Source organism: Rattus norvegicus, chromosome 8, assembly GCF_021556685.1.
Source record: "Rattus norvegicus strain SHRSP/BbbUtx chromosome 8, alternate assembly SHRSP_T2T, whole genome shotgun sequence".
Classification (NCBI taxonomy): Eukaryota; Metazoa; Chordata; class Mammalia; order Rodentia; family Muridae; genus Rattus; species Rattus norvegicus.
Window position 1 is genome coordinate 50,413,999 of NC_141541.1, and position 15,172 is coordinate 50,429,170.

Consider the following 15,172-nt stretch of genomic DNA (forward strand, 5'->3'; position numbering starts at 1 on the left):
AGGAGAGAATGTAGGTGGCTCAGAACTATCTATGGCTGCAGGTGGTCACCGGGAGTCTGAGAGAATGTGTCCCCTCTCATATAAGGGGGAACCACAGTATCCTAATTTCTTTTGGTTGTTGTTGCTGCTGTTTTCCAGATTTTTGCTGTCGCTTGCTGGGACCGGGAGCTCCCAGAGCCTTAGCACATGGTGGGAGAGAGCTCTGCCGCTCAGCTCTCTCCCTAGTCTTTCTTCTCTTTCTTCTTCCCACATCTGTCACAGTCCTTCAGCTACTGCCACTAAATCTTTTGTTTTCAGAACACCAGATTCCTCTTTAATGGACGATTCAAGCGGGCAGGGCAGAATCCCCTCTTTCAAGGGTCTTATGGTAAATGCCCTATGACAGGGGATCCGATCCGCCTAACTTGTGTGACTTTAGACAAGTTGCTGGATTGTGTGCCGTCCACCTCCCAGGGTATCAGAAGGAGATAAATCCGCTGATACAAAATGCCGGGTCTGTGGGCGTCCACAGAAGTTAACGGCCACACCCACTCTTAAAGGACAACGCAGAAAACTTTCGCGCTAAGGGCTCAGAGTCCGCTGTCAATGGCGAGGCGGGCGCGGCCACTCACCCTCCTTCGATGATGAAGTACCGGAGTTTGTCGTTGCTGTCGCGGGACGGGGTGGCGTAGCATTTGTTGAGTGTGAGAATCAAGTGTGTGGAGTCAGCGCCAACCACAAAGACCCCCACGTAGAGCACATCCCGGGTCGTCAGCACGACCTCCCCCTGGCGGTAAGGGTGTTTGTAGGACGCGTTTTTATAGAGCGCCATCTTGGTGGTGAAGCTGCCCTCTTGGGTTGGAACTGTCAGGTTGATGACACTAACAAAGAAGGAATCATATGTGAGGCAGGGAACCAAAAGAATAAATAAATAAACTTGAAAAAAAAAGACACCCAATGTTATTTGTTCGATTCACTGTCATTTTTCAAGCTACAGTGTAGAGAGGGAAGGCAGAGCAAGCATGCAGTCCTCCAGCAGTCCTCCAGTCTAAGGCCGCCTTATCTAATTTGGTCCCTACATGGGGCAATTTACATTTAGATGAAATTAAATAAAATAAAAAAATTCAATTTATCAGTCCCCTGAGCCAAATTTCAAACACTCATTGGTCACAGGTAGTTACTGTATCCCATAATTCAGAAACCAAGCCTTCCGGTCATTAGTCTAGAGCATTTTGTTTCCAGAAATATGAATTATATTTTCCCCGGCACTTCAAAGACAAATGCTAGCTGTTCCGATGCTGTTAACCTTGGCTGTGGAGAACACAGGAAGCACGAGAGCAGCCCCTGAAATTCTTTACCTTAGCATAGGCTTCACAACAGAGTCCAAGGAGATCTTGATATCTAGCTCATACGCGCATGAAAATTCCACATTGATGGTGCGGTCCCTCGTGATGATGTTGCCTGTGTTGTTGGCACTTTCGATCCAGATTGTGTTTTTATACATGATATGAGTACCATTGGACTGCGGATCAAGGGGAGGTCAGAAATCATTAGACACAGAAGTATGCGGTGAGCATTTAAAATCCATCTCCCGGAATTACAGAGAAATGGCTTCGTTCCATACCAAACCCAGAGGCTAGAATACGTCAGCATGGAACCAGCCTCCGCACTACACCAAGTGGGGGAAAGAAGTGTTGCCACAGATATGAGCAGTGCCCTTCAGCCGATAACCTTAGTACCCGAGGAGGGCAGAGTCCGTGTACCACTGACTTCCAACTACAAAGAGAGATCTGCCGGAACTCAGGCTAGAGAGAGCATGAGATCCCGGCAATGCCAGGTGGACATAAATTGAATCCAGAAATTCTTTTTAACTTGAAATCTCCCTTCTAACAAACCTTTTACCAGGTACATGTACAAGCACCAAACTGAACAAGTGAGTCTCACCTCCTTAATCCATTCTCCCTCTGAGGAGAGCACTACACGGGCGTAATCTTTATTACGCTGCAGGAAGGGACAAGAGGAAATGCAAGATACCTAACTAGACCAAAACCTGGAAACCCTGACATGAGCAGTGTGGCCTTTCGGTATTTATACATCCAACTCCTTTCTTTAGCCAATACCCATATGACCTAAAATAGCTGGATGAGGCTCTGTTTACCTGAGAAGACACTAGAGAGCGACGAAAGTCTCACAGATAGAGAACAAAGGACCAGCAGTGAGCATTGTAAACCGAGGGAGGAAATGTACCACTTAGAATGCTTTTTTTGTTCACTCAACCACTCAGTCCTAAATGATGATCAGCCTTCCTGCCTTTGATCTTTTCATATTCTCTCTCTCTCTCTGCTATTCGTCAATGAGTGTATTTCTATGCAGACTACGCTGGCTTTAAGGATGATCAATGCTCAACTCTACTACCTCAGCCCAGCGCTCTTTCCTGCCCCCTCTTCTCACCTGCACGACGTTCCCACAGTTCCCCTTGGTGTTGTTGATCTGAAAGGAGATAAAATCCTCTCCCTCGATGCCAGAGCACTGTCTGTCATTGATTCTCACCCCCTCTCTCTCAAAGCCCAGCTGAAAGAGCTTGCATTTAGATATGGACACTTCCATTTGGGCTGCCTTGCAGGTCACCTCTGCGTCGATGATGTCATGGGAATCTGTGGAAACGGGGAGACAAGCCTGTCAGTGGGAGAGCCTCATCTTGCCGCAGGGGAGGGCTGGGCCACCCATGGTCATGTTTCTTTAGAGGCAGGAAACAATCTCTACTCAGAGGCTGCAAGCATTTCTAATTAAGCTTTGATCACACCGAATGAGTACATGGATTCATTCAAAGCAATAACCTGGGCGTTGGCGGAGGCTTATTAAAAAGATAAAAATGCTAATAAAATGCCTTTTGTCTTTTCCAGAGAAACCCGGGCCTTCCTCCCACACATGCTGGTGGCAGGTACTTTTGTGTAAGTGACACACAGAATCTGTCACAGCGTGGTCTGGCTGGGGACCAGATACCCGAGGAATAGGTAGGGCCTGACCCTACCACCCACTGCCCTGGCTGAGCTCAGCTCAGGAGAAACCAGTGAGCCCCAATGAGCAGCAGCAGAGGCCTTTTCTCTATAACAATCACTATAGGAATAATTAAAAAAAAACACCTATTTTCATGTGCCCAGGAAACATGCATTGCCCCCCCCTCCATAGAACATTCCAGACAATTGGTGAATGATGCTAATTTAAGTATATGCTTGTGAGCATCTTGGTTTGGAAAGGGTCATGGAGCCAAAAGATAGAGTGCTTTGCCTTTAAGCTGACACCCAATTGGGCTCTGCTGAAGACAAGACCATGTCTAGCCCTGGGGAGCTAAGGTTCGGAACAGGAGAAGGAGCGTTAGCTGTTGTTCACAGCAAACATTTCAGCTGTGTCTCGAGGAACACAAATCTTCTACACTTTCCTTATTTGGGAGTCGAAAAAGACCACTTTGGGTCTCTATGATGTCGCTTGGACTCACGTGGGGCTAATTCCATTCACACACACATTGGCCTGTTACAATCTGCTGAAGAACAGGGATGAACGTCAGCCTACACCAAGGCTGCCCAGTAGTTTCCTGGCTCTTGAAAGCTTTGCTTTTGGGTTTCTAAGAGGGCGGGGAGCACACACAGCTTCCTTCTTGGACCTCCTGAGTGGAGATGCGCTGGTCACTCACTGTTTCCATAGGGGGGTGGCTCAATGCAGCCACATAATTCTCCTCCGTTGTCCAGCTCGCAGGTCCTGTTGGGACAGTCTGCCCCCACACAGGGGTCTTCAACCACTCCTGCTAAAAAGGAAAACACAGAAACACACAATTTGATTTTCACACCTACACACAGTGGCAATGGATTACACTTGATTTGACACAGTTCACTTGGGAATGGTCAGGTGGGACCCTGCAAGTTGACAGACAGGGTGACCTCTAAAAAGAATAATGACAAGTTTGTTGTTGATTGGGCATTTGCTATGGCTCTGCACTGTGCCTCAAGCTTTGACTGAATTAGCATGACTGGCTCTCACAAATACTTCTCAGGATCAGAGCTCCAACCCCAATTTCACAGCTAAAACTTACCCAAGGTCATTCAGGAAGGTATGTTGTGGAAATAAAATACAGACTTCAATCTACCAAGTAATTCTGTAATTTCTGCGGCTACCCTACCATGCCACAGTTAACACCCCCCCACACCATTTTGTATCTAACATGTTTTGTATATATCATAACTACTTGAGTTTTCTGTATTTATAAAAACTCACATCCAAATAATTTGTCTGTTTCCAGCATCCAGATATCTCATAGGCAGTCCTCAATATTTGTTAATTAAAAAAATTAATTTGTTAATTACATATTACAAATATTTGTTAATAACAAAAACTTAGGATTCATAAAATCTCAGAGAGGCCCCTCCTATTGAGACTTTTTTTTTGATTCATGGTGCACCTTCCCCATAAATATCTACTTGACTTTATAAAAATAGGCAGATCAACAACAATACGTAGTTCTCCAATTCAATCGACAGTGCCATTTTGCTAAAAGGAAAAAAAAAGAATAGAGGTATTGTAAAAGCTTCAAGGACGTAAAACACCACAACACCACAGCATTGCCATGAACAGTGTTCCTGTAACAGATGACTGCCTACAAGAGACTCAGCACTCCATTGGACAGTCGCTAACCCTTATGCAGTTCCCCATATTGTTGTGACACCCCAACATAAAATTATTTCATTGCTATCTCATAACTGCAATCTTGCTACTGTTATGAATTGTAATGTAAATATCAGATATGCAGGATATCTAATGTGGGACCCCCTCCCGAGGCGGTCTGGATCCACAGTTGAGAACTGTTGCTTTAAGAGATTCATTTCTTTACATGATAAATCTTTTATCTGAGAGAGAAGAATTTTTGATCACCATGCCATAGCCTTTTGGGTACGAAAACACATGTACATCATGAGCCAAGATTTCTGAGTCTTTATGGGGCTTAGAAGGTCAGACAGGTTAGTTAGAAGAAACGAGATTAGAAGATCAACTGGATGTGTTGTAGTAATTAATAACAAGACATTGGGTGCTTTAGAACTAGTAAGCGAGTATATTTTTAAGTGATTTCACCACAGACACATACAGAAACGAGGTTAACAACGAAACTCAGGGCTGGAGAGAGCTCAGCACTCGCAGGCACTTGCTGCTCTTTCAGGGGACCCAGGCTTGGTTCTCAGCACCCATTCAATTGCTCACAACCATCTGTAATCCCAGTTTGAGAGAATTCAACTCACTCTTTTGTCCTCTTTAGATGTCAGGCACACACATGGTGCCCATGCATACATACAGACAAATACTCACACATAAGATAAAAATAAAAATAAAACAATCTTTTTTTTTTAAAGACAGCCTTTACTGCCCACACCTTGTTTGATGAAGCTGTCAGGCACTTCTAGTGAGTAACTCATTGTCCATGATGATGCTACAGGAATGGCTCAGACTCGCTGTAATTTCTAGAAAGGAGTGAGATAAGCCATCGGCATGGTTTAAATATATTTATTTTGAAAAGGCTTCCTTTTTTAAAAAAATATCTATTTATTCATTATTTATTTATTTATTGTTTATTTATTTATTTATTTTATTTATATGAGTACACTGTCACTGTCTTTGGGCATACCAGTAGAGGGCATCAGACCCCATTACAGATGGTTGTGAGCCACCACGTGGTTGCTGGGATTTGAACTCAGGACCTGTGGAAGAACAGTCAGTGCTCCTAACCACTGAGCCACCTCTCCAGCCCCAGGCTTCCTGTTTTTAAGACCCTTTTGCTACTCACCCAATGTGTTCCTTGTGTGGCACAGGAACACGAACACAGAGGGCAGTCAGCAAAGGGAGTCAATGGCTAATAAAATGGACAATGGTCAAAGAGAGCAGAAACAGTGAACAGTTTAAGGCCCACAGGAAGAGCTCATCCCAAAAAGTAGAGGTTCATTCCTCATTTGACACACAAGGTATAAATACCCTCTCACAGAAAAGCTTGTGTGTTTGTGTTTGTGTGTGTGTATGTGTGTGTGTTTCTGTGTGTGTGTATGTGGTGTGTGTGTGTGTATGTGTGTGTGTGTGTGTGTGTGTGTGTGTGTATGTGGTATGTGTGTCCATGGCATGTGTGTGTTTCTTTGTGTGTGTGTGTATGTGTGTGTGTATGTGTGGGTGTATGTGTGGGTGTATGTGTGTATGGTGTGTGTGTGTTTCTGTGTGTGTGTGGTATGTGTGTGGTGTGTGTGTGTGTGTGGTGTGTGTGTATTTCTTTGTGTGTGTATATGTGCATGTGCGTGTGTGTGCGCGCACACACGCATGTGCACGTGCGTGCATGTACAGATATAGCCAGACAAATTTCAAAAGTTCAAACACTTAACTTTAACATTATTTAAGATATGTTTCTTATGAACACAGTAGAGCAAAATATTAGTTTCCAAACAGATTAGTAATTTTCTTAACAGCTTCTGAAATTACCAAATGTATACTATAATTAACTGCACCATTTATCCTGTTTAGGTTCTGAATTGAGTGTGCATCCACACTTACTCATATTTACTCTGTAGACTCACCAGTGTGTATGTGTGCTTTGGGAATGGTCCTGGACACACACTGGCTCTTAGATGCATGCAGGGTTGGTAGTGTCTGTCTGCCTACAGACACATATTCTATTGGTCACATTATCATACTGTATGGGCACACATACACACAGTACCCACTTATATGTGTATGTATACATTAGGATTTACTCCACTTATTTAACTGACATAATAAAAAGGTAAACACATTGCATAGTGGAAATACTATATGCACCGGTTTCTCACTGCAGTGAACTAGAAGATAGTACTTCACCGTCTAGTTTAATGTATGGACCCTATAGACATCCATCTGCAGTTTCCTTTGAAGCCAGGTGAAGACAGCTCAATCCGGCTGAGTTGAGAAGTAAGACAGTCAGGAGTTCCAGGCTAACTATGTCCTTTCACGAAGTGTAAACGGTTGCTGCCAGAGCCAGAGCCAGAGCCAGAGCCAGAGCCAGAGCCAGAGCCAGAGCCAGAGCCAGAGCCAGACCCAGAGCCAGACCCAGAGCCAGAGCCCCGTCATCTATTCTGCACTGGTCAGGGGCTACAAAAGGGTCAGACTCCCCTGGAAATGCTTCCTCTTTAAATCTCAGGGACAGCTCACAGCCCTCTCCCCCACCCCATGGAGCAGATGGGTAAGGAAATATAGGGTGGACCCGACATCGGACAATGCTACCCCCGTGGCACCCACAGGAATAAAAGAATTCTCTTACAGCAATTCTCTTTCTCAATCCACTCCGTGCTAAGGATGCCGAAGGAACGGCAGGCCTCCCCGTAGGCAGCCAGGGAGCCGCACAGCTGGAACTTCTTGTGGTTGTAGCAGCCGTCCAGGTAGCAGGACTCGTAGAAGGGGAGGGGATCCAGGAGCCCATAGCAGGGCTGAAAGAAGCCCTTCATGTCGGTGAGCTTCAGGCAGTAACCGTCACCCTGCATGGCCTGGATGTGCACATTGTCACACGTGGCTGCGTATTGCGAGAACTGTAGCTCGTTGCAGCTGGGGGTGAGAGGTCTGGTCAGAATAAGTGAAGTGAGAACAGCCATCTGAGGTCTCCCATAGAAGTGGAACCACATCTACCGTACCTTTTGGGCTAGTCCTGAAGTTTATATGATATGCAGATATCAATACTAATTAGCAACGTGACCTTAGGGAAGCCAGGCCTCGGTGGTCTCTATCCACTTAAAAAAGGGAAGCAATGTCTATTGTTCATTACTGAGACAGAGTGCAGATAAAATACCAGGGTGGACTAGCAGCCAAAGTGCCACACGCCAACAGGTATTGATATAACAGCCGTTCCCCCTTCAATATACTTCATTGATATCATTGACATCATAACTATTAACAACATATTGCCAAAATAACAATAGTGATGTTTGGGGAATTAAAGATCCACGAGGAAACCCAGGAGCTTCCGGCTAGCTCCAATTTAGCGGTCTGAGATCAAAAGCAAAACATTCACAAGAGAGCTGTGTGCACAGAAGGAAAAAGTGAAGAAAAGCAGGAGGAAACAAAATAACATGAAAACAGAAACAGGAGCACCTCTGGGAGACTCAGACCTTGCTCGCTGGTGGGAAACCTAGAATGGCTGAAATGTCCCAAGAGCAGCTTTTCTACTTGTGAGTCACTGAGTGGGGCTCAGGGAGGCAGTGCCAAATTAGGGGTCAGGGGATCTAGTCCTGGCTTGGTACTCACAGGAGCTTCGTGCAGGTAAACCATTTAGAATGTTTCTCCAAGTAAAGAAAGATACCTAGCAGCATTCTATGGCCCTTCCCTGCTCTGGGTCCTCTCTAATTCACAGAATAATCTTAACAGATGATCTGTTATTCAGTGTTTGCTTAGGGCAAGGTCAGGTGCCTGGAGCCTCCTTTCTATAGCTGGGTACTTGGATGCTGTCCGACAAGTAAGGAACGAAGGGATTGAGGGGTGGTGGAAGCAAGGGGATGTCAGGAAGCAGAAACATGTCTACAGAGCCAGAAAGCTGTGTGCATGATTCTCCAGCTGAGAGGGATTCTAAACCAAGATCCTTTGCAATGACTTGTTTAGCTCTGTCTGAGCTAGTCAGAGGGGAAAAGGCTGGCAGTCACTTCTATAACCCATGTTTTCAACAAGGTTCCCTTCATTCACAACAATGTTTGCCTACATCAGCAAAGCCTTCTGGGAACAGTTTCTTCTGAAACTCTTCATCCTATTCCTAGTAGAGGCCCCTAAGTCTCAGGTAGACAGCTGGTGACAGCTTCCGATTCTAACCCTAAGGACACTCTCCTGGGTAGCTGAGAGCAGAATCACTTGATATTTTAGAATCATATCATCTAAACCCAGTTCCTGCCATTGGAAAGATGACCGGGGTTTCTAATGCACCTAACCTCCAGAGGCTAAACTCCAAGTTCCGAGTGACAGGAAGTGGGGTGGATGTCAAGGGAAGTGTACTCCTGCTCATAGCTCCTGTGGATGTGCGGAGACTGTGTGAGTCTGTGGTTTGAACACACACCTCTTCTGCATGCCATTGGTCTTCCAGCTCTGGGCCAGCACCACACTGCTCACCACGGGTTTCCCCCGCAAGGTCACGTAGTCATCAGTCATGTCTCCATTGAAGTTGCCACAGAGGCCGCACACTTTGTTCTGCAGCCTCTCACTGATGCTGATTTTAATGACGTTGAAACCGTTGTAGTATATCTGGATGTCAGGGCTGGTGTCGATCACCAGAAACCCCTCGCTGCTGTAGATTTTGGTTGCCAAGCCAGTTATAAATGGAACATTTACTTGTGTGCCATTCACCTGTTGGAACCAGAGAGACAGGAAGTGGTTACCAGAGGGCTGGGATCAGACAATCTTTTTGGCAAAGAAGCCAGATTCTGCAGGCCCTGTGATCTCTACCACAGTTATTCAACACAGCCCCCATGCTGGACCATCAACTGCCATGTGTATCAAAGTGGTTTCCAATAAAGCTTTATTTACAAAGGGTTGGGGGCGCAGTTCAGTCAGCAAAGTGCTTTGCTCAAAAATCATGAGGACATGCTCTTACTCCTAAGAAACAGTCGGGCACGGCAGCTCACGCTTATAGTTCCAGAGTTAGAGAAGCTGAAAAGGAAGAAACCCTGGGACTTGGAGGGCAGCCATTCTAGCCTACTCGTCAAGTACCAAGCTAGCGAGAGACCCTCATCTCCAAAATCAAATAAGTAAATCAAAGTTGGTGGCCTTTATTTATGGTTGTCCTCTGGCCTCCACACACACCAGAGCACACACGTGCCACAGGCCACAGCCTGACAACTTCTGTGCTAGAATTTAAGGACATACACTTTGCAGTTTCCCTCACCGGAAGCAAACTATGGGAACATAGCAGTTAAAAGAGACGAAAACATTAGAATCCAATTGCCCTCCGTGAGTGGATAGATTTTTTTTTTTTTGTTTTGCGTTAAAGTTATACCAGCATCCACCAATTACTGAAAATGACATCATAATCTTGTTCTAAGGGGAGTCCAACCTGGTTACCATGGACCTGGGGATTGCTACAGTGTTTATGGTTTCCTCGTTTATAATGTATAAACCTGAAGCCTTCCCAGACGTCTTATAAACACAATATTTTCTGCATTTGTCATTTCCCTGCTTTTTATAACATTTTTTTAGCCCTTGGGACAGGATATAACATGCTTTTCCTGTACTTACAAAATAAATTGGATTTCCCCCCTCTGGTTATTAGTATCGCTGTTCCATTACAAAAAAAATGGTAAAAAATCTCTTTGCTTTTTGGCGAACTTGGGGTATTATTCAGCAGTGATATCTGTCTGGCTCTCCTGATGGTCACTTTCGCCTGCTCTTGTATTCTTAGCCAGTGCGGCTGGGTCCGTGCAGGCCAATTTGCAAAAGGAATCAGAGTGTTGAAAACAGACGCAGCTTTCCTGGAAGCTAAAAGCCAGGAGTAAAACCGCGATTCTTTCTTTTAAGCCTGCAAAAAAAAAAAAGCAAGTCTCCTGCCTGGCACTGTATACTAAGCTATTTGATGACTCTTTAAATAAAGGTGCATCGAGTGCTGGATTTAGCTGAGCTGGTGGTGGAAGGCAGAAAAGAGGGACTGTGTTCCAGAACATGTCAGTGTGGCTCTGCCCTCCTCACATTCCACCTTTTACCGGAGCTCACTATGAGGGAGCCTGGCTCCATTTTTTGGGTCAACCTGATTGGTCTGCTATAACTGACTGAGGCTCAATGGCCCTGAGGAAGAATCGATCTAAGACAAATTCGACATTTCCTTTCGGTTGGAACGTCATCGTGGAGAGGCATTTGCTCCACTGGGCTTTATTTGGGTCCTTGGTTTCACAGGCAAGCGCTTACCTCCTCATTTTTAGAGAAAGCATGGCGGAAATAAGGGTTGATCTTGGAATACGTAGGCAATGCCAAGAATAATTGCAAAGGCTCTTAAAAGCTAATGAGATGCCTTTCAGAAATTAATCCAGAGCAAAAGCTGACTTATCTACCATTTTATCTCCTGGAGCGCGATTGCTACCCTGATGTCATTACAGCCTGAGACGCTAAGTTTCCTGCCTTCAGGAGCATCAGTGACAGAGGCAGGTGGCCCACTCTGACACCCACAGGAGCTTCATGCTTCAGTTCTCTGACGCAAGGACACTTGGAGCCACCCCTTGTTATTCTACAACTCGAATATTTGGGATAAGCGACAAGGAACAGCCAGCTACCACACCCCGGCTTCCCTTGGCTCATTCTGTAAGAATCAAAACCTGGTTGCCACCTTGACAGTGTTCCGGTCATTGATGAGAATCTGCTCTTCATTAATGTAGAAATAGACCGGTGAGATGATAGTGAGGTTGGGTGAGGACCACTTGTCGAAGTTGATGATGAGCTGGAAGGAGATGTCTGGCAGTTTCTGGCAGATGGTCGAGAGCACGAAGGCGCAGTTGGCAGGGAAGCGCAGGAAGGCGCCATCAAACGTGCGGAAGACACCGCCCCCTGCCGCCAGGCAGTAGGAGGTCTTGGTGCTGAAGCAGCCGCGCACCCCACTGCGCAGGGCGCACTCTTCATCTGACTTGCATTGGCGTGGGTCGCACTGGATCAGGTTGCGTCGGAAACAGCGGCAGCGCCGTGTGCAGTCCCCGTTCCAGAATAGCTGCTTGGGCTGCAAGAGAGGTGTCATTCGGAATTAAACTGTGAACTCAGACTGCAGTCAAGGTTGGAGACCCCCAAACCCAGCCTAGCCTCCCTTTAACGGGGCTGGGGTTAGCACCAGAGAGCAGAGGGAGGCTGCCTTCATTCAAACACCCATCCCATTGATGCAATTCGGAGGCCAAATAATACGCAATCTAGACTTTATTGGTCTCAATCAAGGACTCTGAAATCTTTATGGCTGGGGTTGCTGAACTAATCAGAGCCTACCTGAATGTGCGGCTAGCTATTGGGACTGGGTGAAGAAGAAAAATACGTTGTAGATTTTCTTAAGCCTGAGAATCAGGCTTCTAAAAACATAGGCACCACTTTAGGATGAAATTTAAATTCACTTGGGAATGAGAGGCCAGTGCTTTAAATCTCAACCAGTCGAAAGAAACTGATCATCAACTAGCATGATCAATCATTTCATTTCCCAATAATCGCCCTTCCAAGCAGTTCCATCACTAAACGACTTCTGATTTACTTCTATTGCAAGTCTCTCTCTCTCTCTCTCTCTCTCTCTCTCTCTCTCTCTCTCTCTCTCTCTGTGTGTGTCTGTCTCTCTTTGTGTCTCTCTCTGTCTCTGTCTCTGTCTCTCTGCCTCTCTCCCTCCCCCCTCTCTGTTTGCATGTGTGTGTGTCTGTCTCTCTGCCTCTCTGTCTCTGTCTCTGTCTCTGTCTCTCTCCCTCTTTCCCTCCCCCTCTCTCTGTGAGTGTGTGTGTGTGTCTGTCTGTCTGTCTTTCTTTGTGTCTCTCTCTGTCTCTGTCTCTGTCTCTGTCTCTCTCCCTCTTTCCGTCCCCCCCTCTCTGTGAGTGTGTGTGTGTGTGTGTGTGTGTGTGTGTGTGTGTGTGTGTGTGTGTGTGTGTTAAAGGTGATGTGTCTAGCTAGCGTCATAAAAGAAAGCTCTGGGGTCAGGCCTCTCATCAGTCAGTCCCAGCTCTCTGCCTTCTTCAGAAGACGAGACAAACCTGTTGAAATGCCTTTAGTACAGCGTCTCCTTAACAGGAAGCAACCATTATTTTCTGTTCTTCCCAAGATGGGCACCAATGTACAGACACAGTGCTACTCGGTAGAGCTTATATTCTTAATCTTGCACTTGCTGTACACTGGGACCACTGAGAAACGCTCGCAGCCATCCATGTGTGAGGACCACAGTAAGTAGACAGCAAGAGATGCAGCTACCCCAATGCCTTCAAGGTGAGCATCACTTGTCCTAAGTGCCAAGTTTCGATGAAGGAGTTTTTTCGACTTAGGAATAATTGCACAAACGTGATGAGCTATCTTGGGAATAGGACCCAGGTCCAAACATGAAATTCATTTATGCTTCATATATCCATTCTACACTCAGCCTGAGAATTTAATGCAATATTTTACACATCTTGTGTCAAGGTTTCATGGTGTGAAGTTTCTTTTGACTTATAGCAAGCATCGGGTCAGTGCTCGAAGGACTGTATTCTGCAGCATGCTGTACGTCAGATTTTTGGATTAGAGATGTGTAAGTTATATCAATTTACTGTACAGTCCTATCCAGAAAAGATGTTTTAAGATACATAAAGGGGCCTATGATTCTGTCTGGCCACTGTTTTCTGTTTAACCACACAACCCTCGTGTTGACTGATTGTGACTCAGACTCAAGGGTGAACAGAGGGCAAGCTCTTCTGAGCAGGGTGTATTCATCTTCCGAGTGAAGACATTAGAAGCCAGGTCCTTGCTCCTTCTACATCTGTAACGAACTCCGGGTCCCAGCAGCCTCACAAATTGACTTCATTTCTCTTATCAGATTTATACAATAATTGAGTGGTTAGCCTGGCCTCTGTTTGATAAAAACACAGATATTACATCGGTGGGAAGGGGGGAAAAATAACCCGATGTTTGCGGATTTGATCGGGGTAAAAAAACCCATCCACACAAGAACTTGATTGTGAAGCCAGCCTCCAAGGGAAGCGTCAGGCCCCATGTTGCTTTCTTTACCTTAATTAGACATGACAGCTGGGTGATTACCCTACATGCTAATGACTGGATGCGCTCCCTCTTTATTTCCGAGGAAATCTGATGTATAAACAAAGCCTCAGAGCTTGTTTAAATTGAGGCAAATGGATGCCGATTATTTGTTCTGTGACTTTGCCACTTCCGGGATAGAAGCTGTTGTCAAAACCCACTGACTTTCCGATGGAAACCAGATAATAATGCTGATGGCTGCCAAGGGGAAAAAAAATAACCCGATGTTTGTCCTGAGCCTTTCTGGGGGATTCCAAGCATTTTGATACGCGCCCTTTATGTACCATTTCATTAAAATGCCCGAATTTTTTTTTTTCACAAAATGTCTCTCAAGAGAATAAGAGACAACAGGAACCACTAATCTTGAAGGATTGGGTGCCAGGTACCAGGCTGGGCAAGTGGAATGGGGCGTCCAGATGAGCCCCACTGAGGAGAACTCCCAGCCAGATCTCATTCACAGGGAAGCAGAAGGTCAGAGAAGTGACAGTCGGTTCCACTCCAACAGTGAGAGAGCTAGGGCCGAGCTCAAGTCCTGTTCCTTCTGGCCACACTGACACTAAGGATCCCTGTGGAGGACTACAGGACACAGCTGAGAGACACATGGCTAGGGGCAGAGTTTAAAAGTGTGCTCTTTGAATCTGGAGCCAAGTTACAATGGCTCCCAGATGAGGAGAGGACGGAAACGACTTTTCTTCCTCCAGTATTTGCCTCTTCCTTTCGAATGGTCTCGCTAAGGGTTAACGTGGGCCCTGGCCATTCGGAGAAGCCCTCTTGTTAGTTCTACTGTTCTCCCGTTCTGATATAAGCCCCAAATGTCTTTTCCAATGAAAACGAAATGGAGCAAATGTCTGCGTTTCTATTCTTTTATTTATTCCCCCAATAAAGGCAGCTCAGTCAATCCCAAATGAGTCGGTGCATGTTTACAGAAAGGAGACATTATTTATTTTTGCCTAGTTGAGTTCCACTCCAGACACTTCAATTAGATTTCTGGCAAACGCTCTCACCTTCATTTAAAATTGATCTGCTTGGCAGGGCATCTTTTTCACTTGTTGATATGTTATTTTGTAATTGTTCCCTTCTTTAAAGAGCAATTTTCCTTTCTCCCTGAATAGGTGTTTTTATGTCCCCGAAGTCAGGAAAGACACCTCCTCAGCCTCCTCCACAATGCCACACGAAAGGGTGGCTTCCACACAGCCAATGCCTGGCGTTTGGGGGGTTAATAGTTTACTCACTCGCATTTAAGGGAAGATTGGGCTTGAGGCACAATGACTAGATGAGGACCTTCTCATCAAGGCTTTTTCCCTTAATTTGGTGTTAAGATACATTAAACGTTACAGGCTTAGTGACATGCCTCCATGGTAGGATACTCTCCTAGGGTGTTCCAGAACCTGGGTTCTATCCCTAGCACTGCCTCTTACCTAAATTTAAATAGCAAAAT

At 45.6% G+C, this 15,172-nt stretch overlaps 1 protein-coding gene across 9 annotated transcripts in view; it reads right to left on the reverse strand.

Annotated features, from left to right (window-relative positions):
* The window catches only part of Tecta (tectorin alpha), a 72,276-nt gene that overhangs the window by 6,555 nt on the left and 50,549 nt on the right, over positions 1-15,172 (reverse strand). For 6 of the 9 annotated variants that reach the window (XR_015626410.1, NM_001436455.1, XM_087560927.1 and 3 more), the window contains 7 exon segments: positions 11,324-11,707; positions 9,071-9,357; positions 7,298-7,578; positions 3,671-3,781; positions 2,431-2,633; positions 1,338-1,501; positions 612-860 (listed from right to left, as the gene is read on the reverse strand). Coding sequence is in view for 6 of the 9 variants with exons in the window: in NM_001436455.1 (NP_001423384.1) it covers positions 612-860; positions 1,338-1,501; positions 2,431-2,633; positions 3,671-3,781; positions 7,298-7,578; positions 9,071-9,357; positions 11,324-11,707 (1,679 nt within the window). In the remaining 3 variants the exon portion in view is untranslated. 9 annotated transcript variants of the gene reach the window in all.